The sequence below is a fragment of the Danio aesculapii genome, chromosome 8, assembly GCF_903798145.1.
Source record: "Danio aesculapii chromosome 8, fDanAes4.1, whole genome shotgun sequence".
NCBI classification, from domain to species: domain Eukaryota; kingdom Metazoa; phylum Chordata; class Actinopteri; order Cypriniformes; family Danionidae; genus Danio; species Danio aesculapii.
The window spans coordinates 48,543,600-48,568,411 of NC_079442.1; the positions used below are offsets into that span (position 1 = coordinate 48,543,600).

At 38.2% G+C, this 24,812-nt stretch overlaps 1 protein-coding gene across 1 annotated transcript; it reads left to right on the plus strand.

Moving 5' to 3' along the window:
* Positions 1-2,054: 2,054 nt before the first annotated feature.
* bnip3la (BCL2 interacting protein 3 like a) lies at positions 2,055-23,960 on the plus strand. The gene is made up of 6 exons (XM_056464113.1): positions 2,055-2,164; positions 14,744-14,987; positions 15,174-15,255; positions 15,337-15,443; positions 18,471-18,626; positions 20,058-23,960. The coding sequence occupies exons 1-6, from the start codon at positions 2,110-2,112 to the stop codon at positions 20,104-20,106; spliced, it is 693 nt and encodes a 230-aa protein (XP_056320088.1). The 5' UTR covers positions 2,055-2,109; the 3' UTR covers positions 20,107-23,960.
* Positions 23,961-24,812: the final 852 nt, after the last annotated feature.

A 24,812-nucleotide genomic window follows, 5' to 3' on the forward strand; every position in this document is an offset into this window, starting at 1 on the left:
AAATACAGTATTTAAATCTCATAGTTAAATAGAAACTGAGGCGTATAACTGCAAAAAGGTCCACTTTTTGAAAAAAAAGAACCACCCCTCTCACCAGGCTGGCTACGGGCCTGTATGTATATGTGTGTATGTATATATATATTTATGCATGTGTATGTATGTATGTTTATATATATATATATATATATATATATATATATATATATATATATATATATATATTTATATATTTATTTATTTATATTTATTTATATATATTTATATATAAATTTATTTATTTATATGTATGTATTTTTATTTTATTTTATTTTTTTTTAGAAATTAAAATAGATGGGTCGTGAGGTCAGAAAAGTCTCCAAAACTACAACCCAACGTAAATTATATTACCAAAAAGATTAAAGGTCATGTGAAGTCCTTTGAAATGGGCACTTTTTATTCACAATTTGTCGTAATCTCATCTGAAATATGAAGACAGGGTGGAGCATATATTAGCTATATTACAAACACAATCAGGAGAAAAAGAAGAAATCAAACGAAGGAAAGGGTAAATAAATTCACTCATTCATTATCCTTCAGCTTAGTCCCTTTGTTTATCAGGGATCACAACAGTGGAATGAACCGGCAACTTTTCCAGCATATGTTTAACGCAGCAGATGCCCCTCCATTCGCAACCCACTACTGGGAAACACCCATACACTCTCACAATTACACACACACATACACTATGGGCAAATCACCTTTGCGCATGTCTTTGGACTGTCTGGGAAACCAGAGCAGGCGGAGGAAACACGGGGAGAACATGCAAACTCCACACAGAAATGCCAACTGACCCAATAGATACCAGTTCTTGCATGTTCTCCCTGTGTTGGCATGGGTTTCCTCTGGGTGCTCCGGTTTCCTCCACAGTCTAAAAACATGTGCTATAGGTAAATTGGGTAAGCTAAAATTGTCCGTGGTGTATGTGTGTGAGTGGATGTTTCCCAGTGATGGGTTGCAGCTGGAAGGGCATCCGCTGCGTAAAACATATGCTGGATAAGTTGGTGGTTCATTCTGCTATGGCGACCCCTGATAAATAAAGAAACTAAACCGAAAAAAATGAATGAATTACAGTAGATACCAGTTCTTTATACAGTACCAAAAATTGGACAATGATCAATCAAACCAAAACCTCTGAATGAATTCACACACAAAAAAATTGTGTGTTAAAGTCAAAATGGTCAGAAGTTTGATGAGAAACTGAAGTATGAGACTACGTCAAAAAAAACGTTGATCCGTTTAGGCGGAAGCGACAAACTGCAATCTTTGGATGTTTATATCAGGTTTATCTGGTTTATCTTCTAAATTAAAAAAATTGTCACTGTTTGTGAAGAGATGATGCCAAAGTATCCATAATCCTGGACCAGGTCGTATCCTGAGCAGATACCATGGCGGTCTGATTCCTAAAACACCACAGTGACAGATGAGTCTCTGCATTGTTCTCGTAGGCCAGCCTGAACTCCCATTGGTGACCTACTCTCACCTGCCACTTCTCCATGATGAATTCGTCAGCCTTCGGTGCTTAGACTGCAGCTCTGTACAGGAAGTTTGGCCAGAGGAGAAATGGCCGTGCCCAACTGAGCCTGGTTTCTCTCACGGTTTTTTCCTTTACTTTCATCAATTGATGAAGTTTGTTCCTCGCCACTGGCATGCTTGGTTTGGGACTTTTGGAGCTGCGCATCGATGGATATTCTATTCAGTGTTTGGACTCTCAGCAGTGAAATTTAAACCACACTGAACTGAACTAAACTGAACTTCAACTCTGAAAACTTCTATGTTAAGCTGCTTTAACACAATCTACATTGTAAAAGCACTAGAGAAATATAGATGTATTGAATTGTTTTGCAGCACATTAGCTTATAGAAGTAAAAAACTTTACGTACTGATGCTAACATCTAAAACTTGATTTTAATTTCCTTTGAAAAGTTACTTTTGTTTATTTAGTCGATAAATTGATGTTGTGAATGTGGTGACGTCGTGCATGCGCTCAGGTGGAGTCATTCAGGGCGCGCGTTCACGAGGAGCAGTCGGGAGCGCGCTGTGTTGACGGACGCGAGTGACTGGAGAGGCAACATGTCCACCACAGCCGCCGCGCAGCTTAACAACAATGAAGAACCGGGCCTCAACGGTAAAACTCCATCCGTGTTTCTGCAGGGAAAAGTCTGGAGAGATCCTAATGTCGTTTTTACTCTGTTCTTTGCGCTGGTTATATTTTACTAGGGAGCTTTAAGTCGCTGTTATGCAACATCTATTGTCTCACTTCGCTCAATGGCTGGAATTTCCTCCTCGCTCGTTGGGAGGGGTGAAAAGGCGGGAGCGTAAGATGGCGTCACAACGCGAGAGCCAATGAGAATGCCTGAGAGCGGTACTGGCTTTATTGTTGCTTAGCAACTTGTTATGATTGATAGGACGTAAACCAATCGTTAGTTTCATATCAAGTTGGAGCGCTGTGGAGGCGGGGCTACTTTATCAAAACAAGGCAAAGAGGGTAACGTTAGTTAAGAAAAATGGAGACGGGGGGCGTGTGCATTAACTAAATAAACTAATGCAGCTGAGTAAATTGCTGTTTAATTTGACCCAGTTTTCAGTAATATTTTTGCTTATTATGCGTTTATTTGTGTTTTATCTTGTTTAGTAGCTGTAACGTTAGCACTATCTTTACATACCCTCATTATATGTACTGAATTCATTAACGTTAGATTTTCATAAAATGTACTTTTTCATCTATTAAATGATCTTTAGTCGGTTATTCATTTACTCTAATACATGTAATAGGAGATTAAAATCAAAACAATCAGACTGCTTTAATAAATGTTGTCATTGCCCAGTACAGAAATTTGCATTTTATTTAAAAAAATGCAATAAATCGAAAATGTTCATTTTAAAGAGTTTATCCAGCTGTACTTTAAAAGGCTAAATAATAATATCAAAAACAATAATATCGTTGGATATTAACGATATTATTGTCATTTTATTACCATTTTATGCCACTCATTATATAATGCCAGAGTGACAATGTAATAGCATCACGATGCAAGTACACTCTTCCAAAGAACACATTTTATTCTTGAGTATATTTAATTCATTATAGTCATTTTCATAATTTAATAATTAGAGACTGGAATCAGAATGAGAAAAATGCATATCTTAAATAAATAAATAATAAATGTTAACAAAAAAGGTGCAAGGTAAAATGTAATGGAGGATTTATTTTCTGTCGTCAGACACCCACATGAAAATATAGTAATTTATAGTAAATACTGGTGTTTTTAACCATACTGACACCTCCAATAGAGATAGAGATGTTGACAATCAGCTAAAATGTTGCTATAATTGGTTTTTACATATGGCCAATATATATTGCATCACCAAAAATGATTGAGGTTATGTTCATGTGTTGTGCCATATATTGATTATTGTGACAGGCCTAGTTTCCTCCTCTAAATGTTCATCATAGACCCAGTTTTTATCCATCTTTTGATGTCCAAGAGTAATATCTAGATATTAGACATATGCAAATCGATGGATTTGCTCTTCAGTGTTTGAACCTTCAGCAGTGAAATTTAAACCACACTGATCTGAACTGAACTAAACTGAACTTCAACTCTAAAAACTGAACTGACACAGTTTTAATTTACTAAAACTTCTATGTTAAGCGGCTTTGACACAATCTACATTGTAATAGCGCTATATAAATAAACTTAAATTGAAGTGAATTGAATATGCCAATATTCAATAATACAATATTTCATGATAATAAGCATGCACAATATTGATATGATGGGCACTACACAATACTGTGAATAATTATTTATGATTGAAACTTTTAGAGAGTCTTCAATGGTCGTTCATCACAGCAGCAAATGCTTGAAGATTTAATCAAATATGAACATTTTTACATGTTAATCTAGCCTGCGACATTGAAAAATCTGTGACTATTTAAATGACTTTTGTTTGTTAACTCTGTACAGTAAGGCTCCATTTGTTAACATCAGCTAATTTAACTAAAGTCAATAACGTTGACATGGACATAAGTAATCGAATAATTTGCCCTAATCTGAATAAGATAATAATATGATTAAGATCTTTACATGAGTTGCTTTTTGAATGTTCCTTTCATGATCTCGTTTTTACATGTTATAGATAACATAGATTGATTAACGTCTTGCGTCATCACGCTATGCATGTTTCCTTCTAATTTGCCGACTTTAACTGCAGTTTATCACTTTTAGGCCCAATCCCATTTCTATTTTTGAACCACTTCCCCTTCCCCTTGGCCCTTGAAGCAGAGTGTGAAGGGAAAGGGCTTAAAAATTTACCCCTAACCGTATGTTCTTACCGAAAGCGGTGAGAGAGTCAAAGTAACCGGAAGTCATTCATTTTCAATGAGAGCCAGTGGTGAGGAGCAGCAGGGCGTGTCTTCGCTGGTGTGGGCGTCGTGGAGAGTTGAAATCAAGTCAACTTTATGGTAATGACCTATGACGCGGTTCGGAGGCAAGCAATTAGAATGAAGAAGTCTGCCGCTTGACAGCAGTGTTGCCATATTGGGCAGTTTTAAATTTATCTTAGCGGGTAAAAGAGGACATTTGGGTGAAAATTTGGGTGGTTTTGCAACACAACGCCCGCCCAATGCAACATAGTGCTTCACCCCCCCCCCCCCCCCCCCCCCCCCCCACCTTGCTTGATTTCGGCGACCGTCAGACCCCCCCCCCCGGCCACCACTACCACTGATTGTGATTTCCAGATGACTACGCAGGTCTTTTTGCATTTCGGCGGTTTTCGGATCTTTTTTGGGCTGGAATCAGTCAGCTACATCTGGCAACACTTTTTGACAGGAGTTCAGAGAACACAGACATGTGAACTTTGGTTCCGACCACATTTGTTCCCAAGGGTTCGATCATTGCGGTCACCGGATTTTCAATGATTTACAATTTTTTATTACAAAATTTTACAGGAACATTAATAAAAAGTTATTTGCGAGTTACTGATGTGCATTAATGTTATATATTTATCTTTAAAAAGCGTGATCTCATGCGACAGTACAAAACAGTACTGCTGCTTCAGGATATTTCAGACATATGGACACATTGGATAATTAAGTGGAGCAAAGCCACACCACATGCAACTCAATCTTCCATTGTTAAATTAATTTCATAAAAAGTGTGCAGCATTTTTACGCTAGAAAGCATGTTTTATGCAGGAATGTAACTGATATGCTACAACGGCTCCTTTAAATACGAGATCAATGTAGCGAATTTTGATGCTCTCGCTGCCGGAGCTGAAAGCAGACAGCGCTGTCGCCAGGGCGGCCAGAGCGACCTTGGACGCTCTTACCGTTTTCGGTGTGAACGCACAGTAAGAATTGAGACACCACTACAGCACCTGCACACGTCATCATATGTCATCGCGATCTCTTGCTTCATATGAGATCTCTTTACTTCCGTGTACAGCCATGCTGCTGTTGTGGCTGGTGTATTCTGGTAAATTTTCGTACCCCTTGGTTTCGAGTGTGGTCCTGAAAAATGTAAGTTTAAAGGGGTATCAAGCCCTTCCCCTTAGCCCTACGCCTTCAAGCTAAAGAGAATTGGGACACCCCTACCCCTTCACTTGAAGCCGCAAAACGAGGGGTAAGGGGAAGGGCTAAGGAGTAGAATTGGGATTGGGACTTACTTTCATTCAGGAATATTTGATGCATGCCCCCCGTGACAAACGAGATATTGGATGAGAGTATGAACTGCTGGAAGAGTGTTGTTGTAACGGAGTTTGATATTGCACACAGTGTAGAAAGAAAAAAATCATTTCACGATGCAGGTCTCTGTGTTCCTTTACTGACTTGGTAGGTGCAGAGAATAGCGTCAAACAGCCGTGTGTGTGTATAGACTATCCTGTTGCCTACATGACGGTAATAGTTTGATTGTGGTGTTTACATGTCTGTACTGCACTTCAATAATGCCACAACAATAGGGATACTGCACATGTCTAAATCTGATTTCTGTTTAGCTCGATTATGACCTTAATTGGATGAAATTAATCTAAAAGTTTACATGTTAGACTCTTAATCAGTGTACTATCTTAATTGTATTAAAATCAGATTATTGGTGTCCATGTAAACCTTCTCAATGTAATGACGTCTACAATATGGTTGTACGTAGTTTGCTAGGTGACCATCAACCGTTTTCTCAGAGGATGACGAGCTGACAAAAAATTGCTGCAACTCTGATACAAGTTTTATTTATGGAGAAAAATAGAAATCACTGCAGTGTTTGTCTGAGATAATTAGTCTACTGAAATGTGTATATTCCATACAATATATGAAGCTGATTGGTCAGTTCTTGTCACGTAAATCGCAGTACGCTTGCAGCATTCTGAAGATGCACAATATTGATATCTTGGGAAGCTGATTGGTCAGTTCTTGTCACGTAAATCGCAGTACGCTTGCAGCATTCTGAAGATGCACAATATTGATATGATGGGAAGCTGATTGGTCAGTTCTTGTCACGTAAATCGCAGTACGCTTGCAGCATTTTGAAGATGCACAATATTGATATCATGGGAAGCTGATTGGTCAGTTCTTGTCACGTAAATCGCAGTACGCTTTCAGCATTTTGAAGATGCTCAATATTGATGTCATGGGAAGCTGATTGGTCAGTTTTTGTCACGTAAATCGCAGTACGCTTTCAGCATTTTGAAGATGCACAATATTGATATCATGGGAAGCTGATTGGTCAGTTCTTGTCACGTAAATCGCAGTACGCTTTCAGCATTTTGAAGATGCTCAATATTGATGTCATGGGAAGCTGATTGGTCAGTTTTTGTCACGTAAATCGCAGTACGCTTTCAGCATTTTGAAGATGCACAATATTGATATTATGGGAAGCTGATTGGTCAGTTCTTGTCACGTAAATCGCAGTACGCTTGCAGCATTTTGAAGATGCACAATATTGATATCTTGGGAAGCTGATTGGTCAGTTGTTGTCACGTAAATCGTAGTACGCTTTCAGCATTTTGAAGATGCACAATATTGATATCATGGGAAGCTGATTGGTCAGTTCTTGTCACGTAAATCGCAGTACGCTTGCAGCATTTTGAAGATGCACAATATTGATATCATGGGAAGCTGATTGGTCAGTTCTTGTCACGTAAATCGCAGTACGCTTGCAGCATTCTGAAGATGCACAATATTGATATCATGGGAAGCTGATTGGTCAGTTCTTGTCATGTAAATCGCAGTACGCTTGCAGCATTTTGAAGATGCACAATATTGATATCTTGGGAAGCTGATTGGTCAGTTCTTGTCACGTAAATCGCAGTACGCTTGCAGCATTTTGAAGATGCACAATATTGATATCATGGGAAGCTGATTGGTCAGTTCTTGTCACGTAAATCGCAGTACGCTTGCAGCATTCTGAAGATGTTTTCAACTGGGAACACCTGGCTTGTTGCTCCCAACACGAGCGCACAAACTGCACATCTCCGTTGAAAATGACAAACTCGTGCATGGAAAAGATGCAATATGTTTGAACGGCCCCTCGGTCACCGTCATTTGCGATCTTAAGCAGTTGAACTTTTTCAAGCTGGATTCACTTGATTTGTTGACAAAAACCTTGGGGATCCATTCCTTGGCAGTTCATGGGTCATTCACTCGCCCTTTTATTCTTCACAAAGAAACTTTCCAAAGACATCTGCTTCTTACTCCTTTTGCTAGCTTGTGGGTTATATTTAGGTGCTCAAGTGATCGAGATGTAACCGAGAGAATGCAGGTATTTTTCAAAATAAAAGTTTTTTCAAAATAAAAGATCGTTCGGACTTAGATAATAAATAAAACGGAAATAATTAATGATCTCTTCTGCGACCCGGGATCAATTTTATTGTAGTCCAGGTCTTGGGGACCACTGCTGTAGACAATCGAAAACAAATATTGCTTATGGGGGATAATAATATTCACATTAAAATGGTGTTTAAAAATGTTTAAACTGCTTTTATTCTAGCCAAAATAAAACAAATAAGTCTTTCTACAGAGGAAAAAATATTAAAGGAAATACTGTGAAAAATTCCTTCCTCCGTTAAACATAGTTTGGGAAACATTTGAAAAAGGAAATTCACAGGAGGGCTAATAATTCTGACTTCAACTGTATAGTGAGATGCAAGATGATTGTGTTTTTTGACCCTGCTGCCTACTTATAAGTCATGAACATGAGTCATTGTTTACTAGTTAGTGTGTAGTGATGATGAGTACGTTTATGGGTGTCTGTGGCACACAGACAGATCTGGGTTACAGACTCAGCAGGGGGATGGGAGCGGGAAAACAGCGAGAGGATTTGGGTTTGATGTGCCAGAGATTACATAATCGCTCCCTCCCTCCGTCCCGCTTCTGTCCTGCGGTGGATTCCTTTAAAGCTGCTCTGTGTTTAGTTGTGTAACAAGAGCTGGTGTGTTATCAGTGCGTTCATTTGAATAATTTACCACACAGATGTTGTCATACACCACTTGTTGTCATTTTTTTAGATGCAAAAACAAATATGGAGTCTTTCCTTCAGTGTATGTCTGAGGTTTGGGTTGTGTGTTTGTGTGATGCAGATGGAGAACTAATGGTCACAGATGAAGGGCTGCTGGAATGTGCAAATACAAGAGCTCAGTGTTGTGGGCTGGAAAACATTTTTGGCAAAACAAGATGATGTCCTGATATCCTCGTTTAAACAGGATTCTGGTTCATTAGTGCTGCATGATAAGGAGGACAGAAATTAAATATTGTTACTTGTTATTAGGGCTGGGCGATTTTTCATAAAGTTTGACCGATTATTGATTTAGATTTTTTTTATCATGTAACTAGTCAACTTAACATTACAACAACATGACTGAAGTAACATTCTCCTAAAGCCTGGTTTATACTTCTGCGTCAAGTGATCGGCATGACCCACGGTGCATGCAACGCGCGCAGCTGTGCATTCATACTTCTGCGCGCTCTTTCTGTTGCTCTGCAATGACACTTCCGAAACTCTAGTTGGCAGTGAGGTGTTTTTGTTCCTCTGTGTTGTTTCATCGCTAGTTAGTAAAAAAACAGTAGTGTCCATTTAGGACACTAATACACTGCATGGTTGAGTGCATAAGTGTATTAGTGCACAGTGTGAACACAACTAATATTTTTTTAAAGACACCGTAAAAGTTTAAATAATAATATTCATTGACAGGCGGATCAGTGCAGCGTCAGCAGTTATGCGGTCGATGTACCGGTTCATTGTGGTAAAGAAGGAGCTGAGCCGAAAGGCAAAGCTCTCGATTTACTGGTCAATTTACGTTCCTACTCTCACCTCTGGTCATGAGCTTTGGGTCATAACCGGAAGGACAAGATCTCGGATACAAGCAGCCAAAATGAGTTTCCTTCGCAGGGTGGCAGGGCTCACCTTAATAGACAGGGCGAGGAGCTCTGTCAGCCAGGAGGAGCTCGGAGTAGAGTCGCTGCTCCTCCACATCGAGAGGAGTCAGCTGAGGTGGCTCGGGCATCTGTTTCAAATGCTTCCCGGACGCCTACCTAGGGAGGTGTTCCAGGCATGTGCCACCAAGGCCTCAGGGGAGACCCAGGACACGCTGGAGGGACTATGTCTCTCGGCTAGCCTGGGAACGCCTCGGGATCCCTGGTGGAAGTGTCTGGGGTTCTCTCCTAAGACTGCTGCCCCCGCGACCCGGTGGTCGGAAATGAATGAATGAATGAGTGAAAATTCATTGCATTTTAAAGTGGCAGCACAGTGGCTCAGTGGTTAACACTGTCACCTCACAGCAAGATGGTCGCTAGTTCGAGTCCTTGCTGGCCCAGTTGGCATTTCTGTGTGGAGTTTGCACGTTCTCCCCATGTTGGTGTGGGTTTCCTCCAGGTGCTCTGGTTTCCCCCACAGTCCAAAAACATGCGCTATAAGTGAATTAAATAAACTAAATTGGCTGCAGTGAATAAGTGTGAAAGAACATGTATAGATGTTTCCCAGTACTGGGTTGCAGCTGGAAGGACATCCGCTGCGTAAAACAAATGCTTGAATAGTTGGTGGTTCATTCTTCTATGGCGACCTCTGAAATAGAGACCAAGTCGAATGTAAATGAATGAATGTATTTTAAAGTGTCCTTGATAACAATATCACACATGTTCATCATCAACAGTATATTATATTATTTAATATCAGCATGTCTACTTAACACCGTGTTTAAAGCATCTGTGGAGACTAGAAGATGGACTCTAACAAACCTTCTAGAACTCCCTAGCAACCGCATAACAATGCCCTAGCAACTTCCCATCATATTACTTTAGTGGATCTTCCCGTGTTGCCTAGCAACAGTGAGGGTCAGACAGGACACAAATGTGTCTTATGTTTGCACCGGGTCAACAGAGGATGTGTGTTCCTCTAGAAATGAATTGTGTGTTGTTTTGGCTCTCCTTTGCTTAAAATGTGGAGCACTCTCATTGTTTACTCTGTCTTGATCTCAATCCCACAATCCTCTGAATGAGCCTACCTAGAGGATGAATTGAAATGCTTGCTCACCTTCACTCCAATAGACACATCTGGGTCAGGCAGAGGTTAGAAACTCTCAAAACAACTAAACTGCAATGGATTTAGTTGGATTAATAAATGACTGTTAAACTGTGACTAAATGGTTGCATTTGAACTTTTTTCCTGTCTGCCTTTATTTTGTCAGAGGTCACTACCACTACTCCACATGTGAATGAATCTACTTGTATAGATTTAGTGAATCGGTCAACTTAGTCATCGTTGGTGTAGTAGTATAAGCAATAGTAGACGTTGTAGTTGCAGTAGTAGTGGTGGTGGTTGTGGTAGTAGATGTTGTTGTAGTATCAGTAGTAGTAAATGTTGTAGTAGTGGTGGTCGTTGTTGTTGTTGTTGTAGTAGTAGTAGTAGTAGACGTTGTTGTAGTAGTATCAGTTGTCGTAGACATTGTAATAGTAGTAGTCATCGTTGCTGTAGTAGTATCAGTAGTAGTAGACGTTGTTGTTGCAGTAGTAGTAGTAGTAGTGGTCATTGTTGTAGTAGTATCAGTTGTCGTAGACGTTGTAATAGTAGTAGTCATCGTTGCTGTAGTAGTATCAGTAGTAGTAGACGTTGTAGTTGTTGTAGTAATAGTAGTAGTAGTAGTATGAGTAGTAGTGGTCATTGTTGTAGTAGTATCAGTTGTCATAGACATTGTAATAGTAGTAGTCATCGTTGCTGTAGTAGTATCAGTAGTAGTAGACATTGTAGTTGTTGTAGTAATAGTAGTAGTAGTAGTAGTAGTATTAGTAGTAGTGGTCATTGTTGTAGTAGTATCAGTTGTCATAGACATTGTAATAGTAGTAGTCATCGTTGCTGTAGTAGTATCAGTAGTAGTAGACATTGTAGTTGTTGTAGTAGTAGTAGTAGTAGTAGTAGTGGTCATTGTTGTAGTAGTATCAGTTGTCGTGGACGTTGTAATAGTTGCAGTAGTAGTAGTAGTAGACGTAGTAGTCATCATTGGTGTAGTAGTAGACGTTGTTGTAGTAGTATCAGTTGTTGTAGATGTTGTAATAGTAGTGGTCATCGTTGGTGTAGTAGTATCAGTAGTAGTAGACGTTGTAGTTGTAGCAGTATCAGTTGTTGTAGACGTTGTAATAGTAGTAGTCATCATTGGTGTAGTAGTAGACGTTGTAGTAGTATCAGTTGTTGTAGACATTGTAATAGTAGTAGTCATCATTGGTGTAGTAGTATCAGTAGTAGTAGACGTTGTAGTAGTAGTAGTAGTAGTGGTGGTGGTCGTTGTTGTAGTAGTATCAGTTGTTGTAGACGTTGTAATAGTAGTAATCATCGTTAGTGTAGTAGTATCAGCAGTAGTAGACATTGTAGTAGTAGTGGTCGTTGTTGCTGTAGTAGTAGTAGATGTTGTAGTAGTATCAGTTGTTGTAGACGTTGTAATAGTAGTAGTCATCATTGGTGTAGTAGTATCAGCAGTAGTAGACGTTGTAGTATTAGTAGTAGTAGTGGTGGTCATTGTTGTAGTAGTATCAGCAGTAGTAGACATTGTAGTAGTAGTGGTCGTTGTTGCTGTAGTAGTAGTAGACGTTGTAGTAGTATCAGTTGTTGTAGACGTTTGTAATAGTAGTAATATCAGTAGTAGTAGACATTGTAGTAGTGGTCGTTGTAGTAGTATCAGTAGGTAATAGTAGTAGACGTTGTGGTAGTATCAGCAGGACTAGTAGTCATTGTTGTAGTAGTATCAGTATTAGTAGTTGTTGTTGTTGTGGCTGTAGTAGCAGCAGCAGCAGTAGAAGAATCATAAGTAACTTCTGTAGTAATAGTTGGTGTAGTACTTGTAATTATTATTATTATTATTGTTTATGTTGTTGTTGTCAGAGTTCTTATTACTGTTGTCCTTTATTTACTGTCATTATACATTTACATTTACATTTAGTCATTTAGCAGACGCTTTTATCCAAAGCGACTTACAAATGAGGACAAGGAAGCAATTTACACAACTATAAGAGCAGCAGTGAACAAGTGCTATAGACAAGCTTCAGGTGTGTAAAGTCTAAGAAGCAAAGCATTAGTAAAAAATGTTTTTTTTTGTTTTTTTTTTTGGAGAGAGAGAGAGAGAGAGAGCACAGTTAGTGGTATAGCCAGAGAGGCAGTTGCAGATTAGGAAGGAAAGTGGAGTGTTATTACTATCATTACATTACTTTTAAAAAAAAGTGAATCGGTCAAGATAATTGAGTGAATTTTTTTTCGTGTAATTAATAACAGTGGTCATTAAGAAGTTAAAAGTTAAAAGCTAGCATTCACCATAAACGTAGAAAGAATAAAAAAGAAAAAAAGATTTGAATCAGTGTATTAAGTCTGTGGGTTAGGTCTTTAAGACTACGTGAACCGAAAATTGCTGAGACTTTTATTTCAGTATGTTGATGTACTTCCATCTGAAACTGAATATTGAGAAGGGGGCGGGGCTTCTTTTGCATATCGTTTTCTCAGAGCAAACTAACAGTAAGAGAGGGTATTAATGTGCAGTTGCTATGGAAGCCCGCAGGTTGACGTCAACAGAATGACCGCCACTCCAAACATGGAAGCAAAGTCAGATTTTGATTTAAGATTATCAAAACAAACAAATATTTTCGGTGCATTAACTTGTGCAAATTAATTATTAATATCAAGAATAACAGTGTGCGCTTGCAAAATAAACATTGTAAATTTTGTAGAAATTGTAAATTAAAGGAGAAGCACTTTAGCATCGAGAGCAACACCGTGTAAGTACATTTAGACCTGTTTTCAGTTGCTGTGTTTGGTTAGAGAACACCTAGACTTGTTTTCAGAATGCTTAGCTTAGACTTTACACACCTGAAACTTGTCTATAGCACTTGTTTACTGCTGCTCTTATAGTTGTGTAAATTGCTTCCTTGTCCTCATTTGTAAGTCGCTTTGGATAAAAGCGTCTGCTAAATGACTAAATGTAAAAGTAAATGTAAATTTTGATATCATGTAGACTTTAAAGTGGCCAACCGGTGCTATTAATCAAACCACAAAAGCTAGAACAATCACCCACTGATTAACTATACAAATTGTTTTTGAAAAAACAATGCAAGTATACTATATTTACATATCCAAGTTATTTCTAATATAAAACTGTTAAAATCAGGTGGCAATTTAAGCATTAAAAAAGAAAATATTTGTATGTGGTGCTTCCAAATCAAATGATAATGCTCCATCTGTTCATTACCTGACAAAAGTCTTGTCGTCGATCCCAGTTGTAAGAGCAACAAATAATAACTTGACTTCTAGTTGATCATTTGGAAAAGTGGCAGAAGGTCGATTTTTCAGATTAATCATCTGTTGCGCTGCATCCCAATCACCACAAATACTACAGAAGACCTACTGGAACCCACATGGACCCAAGATTCTCACAGATATCAGTCAAGTTTGGTGAAGGAAAAATTATGGTTTGGGGTTACATTCAGCATGGGGCGTGCGAGAGATCTGCAGAGTGGATGGCAACATCAACAGCCTGAGGTATCAAGACATTTGTGCTGCCCATTACATTACAAACCACAGGAGAGGGCAAATTCTTCAGCAGGATAGCGCTCCTTCTCATACTTCAGCCTCCACATCAAAGTTCCTGAAAGCAAAGAAGGTCAAGGTGCTCCAGGATTGGCCAGCCCAGTCACCAGACATGAACATTATTGAGCATGTCTGGGGTAAGATGGAGGAGGCGTTGAAGATGAATCTAAAGAGTCTTGATGAACTCTGGGAGTCCTGCAAGAACGCTTTCTTTGTCATCTAGACTTTATGAATAAGTGATTTGAGTCATTGCAGAGATGTATGGATGCAGTCCTCCAAGCTCATGGGAGTCAGACACAATATTCATTCTGTTTCCACTGCAGCATGACTTCATATTCTATACTGTACATTATTTCTGTTATGTGACAAGACTTTTGTCTAAGCAAAGTCAGACCTTACAGTCCTAATTAAATAATTCAAAATCAAGGCATGATCATATTTTATTTTGGTCAAATAAGCGTAATCTAGAGGCCTTTGCCTTTCATAGTAGCCACTTCTGATACCAAATGATTATTGTTTGTTGTTCGTAAAACTTGGAGAGGCGACAAGACTTTTATCAGGTGGTGTAGTACTTGGTTAGGGTTTCTGGAGGCCAGATGCATTAATCTGTGAAGCAGCAGTCGATGCTAATGTATGTCTTTGTTGATTAGGGTCCTGGGTGGAGCTGGAGATGAATGGAAACACTCAGCATCAGAGCCCCTCGCTGCAGGAGAATGGGAACCAAGGCGAGTCCCAGGCTTCACAGGCCCTGGAGGCCGTGCAGGAGGAAGAAGAGGTCCTGACAGGAGGACTGGAGCATGTGCCTTCCTCCTCCTCCATCCATAACGGAGACATGGAGAAAATCCTGCTGGACGCTCAACACGAGTCCAGTCCCAGCAGCTCGTCCTGCAACAGGTACGAAACCAGGACATGTTGGCTGCATTTACACCATGGTTCAGTAGACCCATTTTTTTCTCCCAACAGTCCATTTACACACTCTGTACTATGTAGTCATTGTAGTGCAGTTTTCTTGCGAGTCTGAAACAGAGATCTTTCTGTTTGATCGGTGCACCTCTCACCTGTGTTTGTGTGTGTTTTCAGTCCTCCACGGCCACACAGTCCTGACCAGGACGAGGGTCAGATCATGTTTGATGTGGAGATGCCCAGCGAGAGAGACTGTCAGGTCAGTCAGAATCCATAGTAATCTGCACTACTGAATCATCTAAAACTCTGATCATGATGCTGGATTTCTCATCTATTTCAGTCAGAAGATGACAGTATGGAGAAGGACAAAGAAGACGATATCCTCATGAATAAAGGAGAGAGTTGGGTTGCAGACTGGTCCAGTCGACCAGAGAATATTCCCCCGAAGTAAGAAAACCACGTATATAACAGACACACTTGTTCCTATTCACCTTATTCTCCGCATATGATCGGCCCCAGTCATTCGAATCTTTTTGGCTCGAGACTTCTGCTCCCATTTACTTCTGGGTGGAGTAGTTACACCTTCCAATTACTGTTATCCGTATTAGTATCGTTACCGTTATTGGTGTACCATGAAAATGCACCAGCTCTCTACAGGATTCAACACAAATTTACCACAAATTTTGTGAATCCACTGATGCCTTTCATTCACGTCTGAATTAGAACCCTACAGCGTTCTGTTACTACCCACTACTTCACAGACAATCCCTAGTCTATAATGTTTTAAATCTTCCTACCTTTCTTTTTGTTGATTGATCAAAGGTGTCACCAGTAAACAATTATTTACAGTTTTAACCCAAAGAATGACCAGTCTGTCTGATGAAGAAGAGCCGGAGTCAGAGATTCAAATAAATAAATAATGTTTATTGAAGATAGTTTGACAGACAAACGCTAGAGGCCATCGTCTTTAGCCTCCTTGTTAGAGCTCTGACTCCCATGCGGAAGGTCACCGGTTCGATCTCAGCTCGAAGCGGTTGGGTGGTGTAATGGCTCGTTTCCACTGACTGGTACGGTACGGTACGGTACGGTTTGGTACGGGTCACCTTTATCAGGATTGCGTTTCCACTAACAAGGGTACCCTTTTGGTGGGCGTGGTGTATGACAGAAAGTTTCAGTCGACGTCATTCTAGCTCGAGGAAATGTCTACAATAAAGCTGTATGGGTCGTTCACATATCATATGAAAAGCACTTCTCACAAAACAGACGCTTCATACACATAAATACTTGTGTAGAAATGTTTATTACTAACTTTTCAATGAACATGAGTTGATTATAACTGCAGATCAAAGACCTGCGAAACAGCCTACTGTAACGTCTGTAATTATATTAAATAAATAAATAAATGAACATATATGAACACATACAGCCCCTTACAGTCTCCGATATGTTACCAACTACAGAAGAACTACACAGCAGACATTTCGCCCGTATTTAGGTTCAAAACAACAGAAATTATAGCCTACAGTCAGTAAAAACCTCTTATCTGTGTCTGTAATCTTCAGCAGCACATGTAGCCTCTGTTAGAGAGTAATTCCGTCATTCCCGGTTCATATTAGTCCAAAAGGTGAAGATAATAAGTTAGTTATACATGGCATTTTGTTCGCGTTTGTTGAAAAAATAATGTGCTCCTTTTTTTCCGGCTTCTCCTTTGTTTCTTCACGCTTCACTCTCGCGTTTGTCAGTGTCTGACAGGATCGGGTTTCAAAAGCACGTCAATAATCAAGCGCACGTTATTATCATCAGCTCAAGAAGTTTGTTATTATATAATGTTAGACGCACGGGAGCGCTAGCAAGAAAGCGAAACCGCTCGCGCCTCAGACTGACTCGTAAAAAACTACGCGGCACAGGGTAAATCTGCTCTTCTTCTTGGATTTGTGGCTGTTCATCCAGACGACGACAAGGTTTGTTTGAGCCCAGATCGACCATGGCTCAATATTATATGTATTTACAATTCCGCTAAAATCTCTCGCTGTGTTTTTCAAACATGGCGGGTTTTTTGTTTTCATTCTGGCTTGTTGCGTAAGCGAATGACGTATCTCTGTAAACCAATAGCGTTCAGCTGCGCGTGTGGCTCCGCCTTTTGGTACCCTTTCTCGTGTTTGGTACCCTTTCGAAAGGGTGCCGAAAAAGTGGTACGGTACGGTTCAGTTCGGTACGCTTTTTGACAGTGGAAACGGCCATAAAAGCGTACCGAACCGTACCGTACCACTCAGTGGAAACGGGCCATAAGACCAGCGGGGTTACACCCGTTTACCTGTGAGGACCTCAATTTTGGTTGCCACAATGTCACAAATCCCCATGAGTCTGCGGCCCTGTTTACACCGATGTGTTTTACTTTTAAAACGGCATTTTAGAGTGAAAATGATCCACGTCCACACTGGCATTTCATCTAGCGTTTCTGAAAAGCTGTCCGTCTATACTAGCTGAAAACGCACATCATGTGACCACACACACACACTGTTAAGCGCTTGCCTTTATTTGCTATATTGTATAAACTTAATGTACGTTATACTTTTATGATGGCCATTATTGATTATTAAATCTGATATTCAGCAAAAGAGAAAGGGTATGCTTCGTATTTTTCAATGAAAATGAAAGGAGGCAGTTATGTTATAGGTTTTGTTATAAATATGCACACAGTAAAGATGACGGCCATATAAATGCATATATATATATATATGCAGCTACACGATAACTCTACATTTTTAGTGTATGTTAAGTTGTTAATATCAAAATGAAAATGAGCAGTTCCTTATATCATGTTTTCAAGACATCAGCAGAAAGGCTGAATTAACTCCACGACAAAAACATTATATAATCATTGGAAAGTTCTTACTGTAGTATTTCTCACAGACATTACGTGAGATTTGCTTCCTTCGTGTCTGTCACTGTGCTGTTTACCTGACGCAGCCACTTTATTTATCAGGGAATGAACCGGCAACTTATCCAGCATATGTTTTACGCAGCTGATGCCCTTCCAGCAGCAACCCAGTGTTGGAAAACACCAAACACCCATACACTCACATTCCCGCTCATACACTAGGGCCAATTTAGTTTATTCAATTTCCCTATAGTGCATGTGTTTGGACTGTGGGGGAAACCGGAGCACCCGGAGGAAACCCACGCCAACACAAGGAGAACACGCAATTTCCACACAGAAATGCCAACTAGCCCAGCCGGGACTCGAACCAGCGACTTTCTTGCTGTGAGTGCTAACTGCTGAGCCACTGTATCACCCTTTATTTATTTACTTTATATATTAAATATTTATATATTATTATGTATTTATGTATTATTACTTTTATATATTTAAAATATATTTTCACTAACAAACTCACTACATAAGCTCTACAGTTTGCATGCTGTTTGATATAAAGTTCAGTGTGATATTAGTATAATGATCCTCTTTCACAGGGAGTTTCACTTCCGCCACCCGAAGCGTTCTGGATCCGTGTCGCTGAGCATGAGGAAGAGTGGCGCCATGAAGAAAGGAGGAGTGTTTTCTGCTGAGTTCCTCAAAGTGTTCATGCCCTCACTGCTGCTCACACACATTCTGGCTCTGGGACTCGGGTGAGGCTCAACACACACACAGTTGTAGGCAAAATTATCAGCACTCAAATCTTTTCAAATATTTTCCAAGTGCTGTTTGGCAGACAGAAGATTTTACAGAACTAATAACTAGTTTCTGATGACAGCACATAATATTTTACTAGTTATTTTGCAAGATGCTAGTATTCAGCTTAAAGTGACATTTAAAAGCTTAATTAGGTTAACTAGGCAGATTAGGTTAGTTAGGAAAAGCATTGGACAACAACAGTGGTTTTGTTCTGTAGACAATCAAAAAAATGAAATTAAAGGGGCTAATAATATTGACCTTAACTGTTTTACATTGTTTTTAAATAATTTGGTTAATTTTAGTAAAACTAAAAAACATAAGACTTTCTCTAAAAGAAAAATATAATAGGAAAATGTCCTTGCTCTGTTAAACATCACTTTTAATTTCAATATTTGATAAACCAAGCATATATTGTGTATTGTATTTACAAATGGCCTGCGGGCTGGCAGTTTGAGACCACTGCATCAAAGGGATCGTTCACCCAAAAATGATAATTCTGTCATCATTTACTTGTTTCATTCAACACTGAGTTTCTTTCTTTGGTTGAATGCAAAAGCAGATATTGTGGAGAATGTTGGAAGCCTGTAACCATTGACTTCCATATGTATACATGCAGTATGATATGCAGATGACATACTGGCCACTTTATTAGGTACACTTGTCCAACTGCTCGTTAGCGCACATTTCTAATCAGCCAGTCACATGGCAGCAACTTAATTAATTTAGGCATGCAGACATGGTCAAGACGATCTACTGCAGATCAAACCGAGCATCAGAATGGGGAAGAAAGGTGATTGAAGTGACTTTGAACGTGGCATGGTTGTTGGTGCCAGACAGGCTGGTCTGAGTATTTCAGAAACTGCTGATCTACTGGGATTTTCACACACAACCATCTTTAGGGTTTACAGAGAATGGTCCGAAAGAGAGAAAATATCAAGTGACAGTTCTGTGGGCACAAATGCCTTGTTGATGCCAGAGGTCAGAGTAGTCTGGTTCCAGCTGATAGAACGTTCACTGTACTCAATTGGCCTCCACAATCACCAGATCTCAATCCAATTGAGCACCTTTGGGATATGGTGGAGCGGGAGATTCCTATCATGGATGTGCAGGCAACAAATCTGTAACAACTGCATGATACTATCATGTCAATATGAGCCAAAATCTCTGAGGAATATTTCCAATTATTTACAAAAATGTAAGTCATAGAAGTTCAGAGTATTATAATAAACCTCAGTAACACTCCAGGGTTTTTCAGATGAGTATTTCCATGAGTGCCCTATAAAGGGTTAATTAAACCAGTAAGAATTGGTGGTTGGCTTTAAATGTCTTGCCCACTTATAAAAGCAGATACAGAAATAAAACAGACCATATATGTTGTTTTTTAGGGTCTACATTGGCAAGAGGTTGTCTACACCCCCCAGCAGCTCGTTTTAAACCCGGATCAGATGCCAGTGCCTGAACGCCCGTCATTACCGCGGTGGCCAATCCTGTGACCATTCCCCCCTCTATCTCTCTCTCTCTGTCTTTCTCTAAAATCCCGTTTCCCACCCCATCCCTCTGTCCGCCTACAGCTGTGTCGCACTTTCTTGCCTTTTTACACGTTTTTATTTGAGCTTGTGCTGTAATTATTCCTACTACACAAACTTAAATCTTCAGACAACACTTCACCGCTACAGGCTTTGTTTTCGCATGACACTCTTCATATGCAACTTAGAGTCTTTGCGTGATTCTGGAAGTTTCTATTTCACATGTTATAGTGCCATCTTTGCAAGTATGTTGTCTCTTGATAGGAAATTTAGATGTCGTTTCATCCTAGAGAAGTAAATCTAGCTCATTTAAAGGGATAGTTCACCCAGAAATGAACATTTACTCATTATTTACTCTCGTTCAAGTGGTTATGAACCAGTTTCTTTCTGTTGAAAATAAAAGATGATTTGAAGGAAGCTGAAAATCTGTAAAGTCTTCCAAAGTAGAAAAAACAGATACTATGGAAGTCAATGGTTACCGGTTTTCAGCATTCTTCTAAATATCTTCTTTTGTGTCTAACAGAAGAAGATCCTACAGGTTTGAACAAGTAAAAGATGACAGAATTTACATTTTAAGTGAGCTATCCCTTTAATTCTCTTCATAAATGCATGCTTTTATAGCAAAGCAATGGCTTATATCTGACCAAATCTTCGTTTCTGTATGTCAGTGCACTCGTTGCATTGTGTTGGACTGTTATGACAGATATTTCCAGACCTATTTTTGCGTAGAATGTAAACTTTTAGAAGTTCCTTGGTTCATTTGAATGATCTAGTATGACAGACTCACTAATATCGCAGCGACGTTACTTTCACAATACATGTTTTTCTAATGCAAAGATGATCAGCATGGACGTACATCTGTTTAAGAGCCAACTGGTCAGGTTAGTTGTTACACACTTACACAAACACACCGATATTCTGGTTTGCCTTGATGCATATCTTTTCTCGCAGCAGTTTCTGACTCTGTATCTTTGTGCCAAAGGGTTTTCCACCGCAAAACCAGTCCTTTGCACTGGACTCGGTCTGGTTTGGGTGGGTTATTTACCTGTCGGTCACTCCACTCTGACACATTACAAGGCCTTTGGTTTTACTGTGAACACCCTGTTTATATTAGTCAGTGTTTCTATAGTTGTGTATTATACGCTGTTGTGTGTGTACTTTTGTCAACAGATTCACACTTCCTGTATATATTTTTATGCAATGTCGGTGTAGCTTTACTGATGAAAGTTCTAGTTTAGAAACGTTTACACAGAAAATCTGTCATGAATATGTCCAGGTCGCCTGTGAAATAATTATTAATCATTTTGGCTGATTTTATTTTCACTTCTAAAGAAGAAAGCTAGGGTTTAAAGACATCTGAGCTGATCTTTTTATGATTATTAAGCCAGTTTTTCCCTTATTATTTTGCAAAGATTATTATAAATTGTGTATATGTAGACATTTTTATTTATATTTTATGTTTGTTGCCTTTAAAAACAGAAAAAAAGTAGATATATAAGAAATTTGGATGGATGTAATTCATGCAGAATTTACAATATATATAAATGTATTCAACTGATGCTGCTTTTGTTTATTTGCAATTGTTTTACAGTATTAATCAAATTGAAGTCTTAAAAATAATGTCACGATAAAAAAAGAAATATTACTGCATTGGTCACATACATTATACATTCATATATATATTACTATTATTTATATTTCATATTTGTTGTCTTCAGAAACCGAAAAAAGTAAATATATGAGAATTTTTGGATGGCGGTAGTCATAAATATTAATATTTATTTCATGCAGCATTAGCAGTTGTATATAAATGTATTCAACTGATGCTGCTTTTGTTTATTTGCAATTGTTTTACATTACTAATCAAACTGAAGTCCTAAAAATAATGTCACGATAAAAACAGAAATATTACTGCATTGGTCATATACGTTATAATATTTAATACTTTCTGATATATATTACTATTATTTATATTTCATATTTGTTGCCTTCAGAAACCGAAAAAGGTAAATACATGAGAATTTTTGGATGGCGGTAGTCATAAATATTAATATTTATTTCATGCAGCATTAGCAGTTGTATATAAAAATAATCAATTAAGACTGCTTATGTTTATTTTTTAATTGTTTTACAATACTTTTATCAAATTGAAGTCCTAAAAATAACATCACAATAAAAAATATGAATGGCTGCATTAGTTAAATACATCATAATATATAATAATTTCTAATCTATATTCATATTATTTATGTTTGTTGCCTTCAGAAACCAAAAAAAAAGTAAATATATGAGAATGTTTGGATGGCGGTAATCATAAATATTTATAATTATTTCATGCAGCATTTACAGTTGTATATAAATGTATTCAATTGATGCTGCTTATGTTTATTTTTAATTGTTTTACAGTACATTTATCAAATTGAAGTCCTAAAAATAAAGTCACAATAAAAAATATGAATGGCTGCATTAGTCATTGACATTATAATATATAATAATTTCTAATATATATTACTATTATTTATATTTCATGTTTGTTGGCTTCAGAAACCAAAAAAAAGGAAATGTATGAGAATTTTTGGATGGTAGTAATCATAAATATTAATAAATATTTCATGCAGCATTTACAGTTGTATATAAATGTATTCCATTGATGCTGCTTATGTTTATTTTTAATTGCTTTACAGTACATTTATCGAATTGAAATCCTATTAATAGTCACAATAAAAAAGATGAATGACTGCATTAGTTATACAGTTTTGTTTATTTATAATAAATAATACTTTGTAATGTATATTACTATTATTTATATTTAATGTTTGTTGCCTTCAGAAACCAAAAAAAGGAAATGTATGAGAATTTTTGGATGGCTGTAATCATAAATATTAATAATTATTTCATGCAGCAGTTTCAGTTGTGTATATAAATGTATTAAATTAATGCTGCTTATATTTATTTTTAATTAATTATTATTTATTATTATTTAATTATCAAATTGAAGTACTAAAAGTTATGAAAATAAAAAAATATTCATAAAATATAATAATTTCTAATATAAATTACAATTATTTAAATATTATATATAATTTAGTTTGTTGTTTTAAAGAGTAAGTAAAAGATGTAACCTGGACATTTTCATGACAGGTTATCGTTCACCCTGACAGTATCTAACAACACCTTTAGATAGACCTTAACTTTGCAATTAAATAAGCTACCTTAAGCAGTTAGCAAGCCACCGTTTGCATTTTCATTGTGCCACACTTTACTACTTTCGCTGTGTTTTCCTGCTTTTTTTTCCTGTGTCGGAGGGGAGGTGGAAATACAAGAGGCCAATTTAGAGTCATTTCAGCCGTGCCTGGACTTTTGTTTCATTCTGAGCCCTATTGCATGCGTGTGTTCAGAAAACCCACATCGGGATGAGTGACGGAGGGGACGTTTTTAATTGAGAACTGTGAATGGAATAGGTGTAGCACATGCCAGATAAGATAAACTAACCCTGCTTGATCCGTGTCAGGCAGGATCACAATACCAGATGTTTTACGCACATTCTTTTTATTATTTCATTCTCTGTTATATCTCTCTTTTGTTGTTTGGATTTGTGCTTTAATCAAGAGTGTGCATTCTGGAGGGCGGGGCCCTCGTTTGATTGACAGCTCCAGCATATGTTTCGTTTGAATTCCAATAGAGACTGGAGTGATGAAGCGAAGAACATGAAGTTCCTTGTGTTTAGAGGAAAACTGATATTAAAATATAACCTGACATTCATCTTTTGGTTTGTTGTCATTCCATTGTTGGTTTGCGTGTCCATGTTGAGCATTCCTTGTTTTGCTTTTACCATTTGACAAGTTAGGACATCATATGAAACGCAGCCTGGTATATTTATGGAAGCATGTTAGTAGCTCCATTATGAAATGTAATATGCAAATACGCAATGCATATTCAAAAGCACTTTGACTTAACACTGAACCCTGATGTATTCATTTAAAGTGGATTTATAAAACATCCTAATTGTGAGTGTCAATTTGGGCTGGGCGATATGGCAACAATGCAATCTCGATTAATTCTTTTCCATATTGAACAATAAGAATATATATGTCGATATCAGTTGTTGATTCTTTCAGATTTAAAAGAGTACCCCAACATGACTGAACCCACAAATTAGAGTGTCCATTAAAAAGCATAACCTATTTTTGGTGGATGCATCTCCATTATCAACACACTTCTAGATTCCAATGTTGCACATTTCTGTTGTGTGATTGGCTTTTAGATCAATATAGAGTAAAAGTTCAGAGCTTATCATTGTTATTGACATAAATTTTATTGCAATTCGATATAATATCGTGTATTGGCTCAGCCCTAGTGTCAATGCATTAAAAACATTTTTGATACCTTTTTGCGTCACCTTTGGCTCAGAATGTATTGAATTTTGCTACAAATATCCCACGGTGTAATCATGAAAATGCAACCCTACTTTTTCCCTTACCCCTACCTCTCGTTTTGTGCGTTCACGTAAAGGAGTGGGGTGTCCCAATTCGCTTTAGCTTGAAGACTAAGGGGAAGGGCTAGATAGCCCTTGAAATGGAGATTTTTCACACTCGAAACCAAGGGGTACAGCAC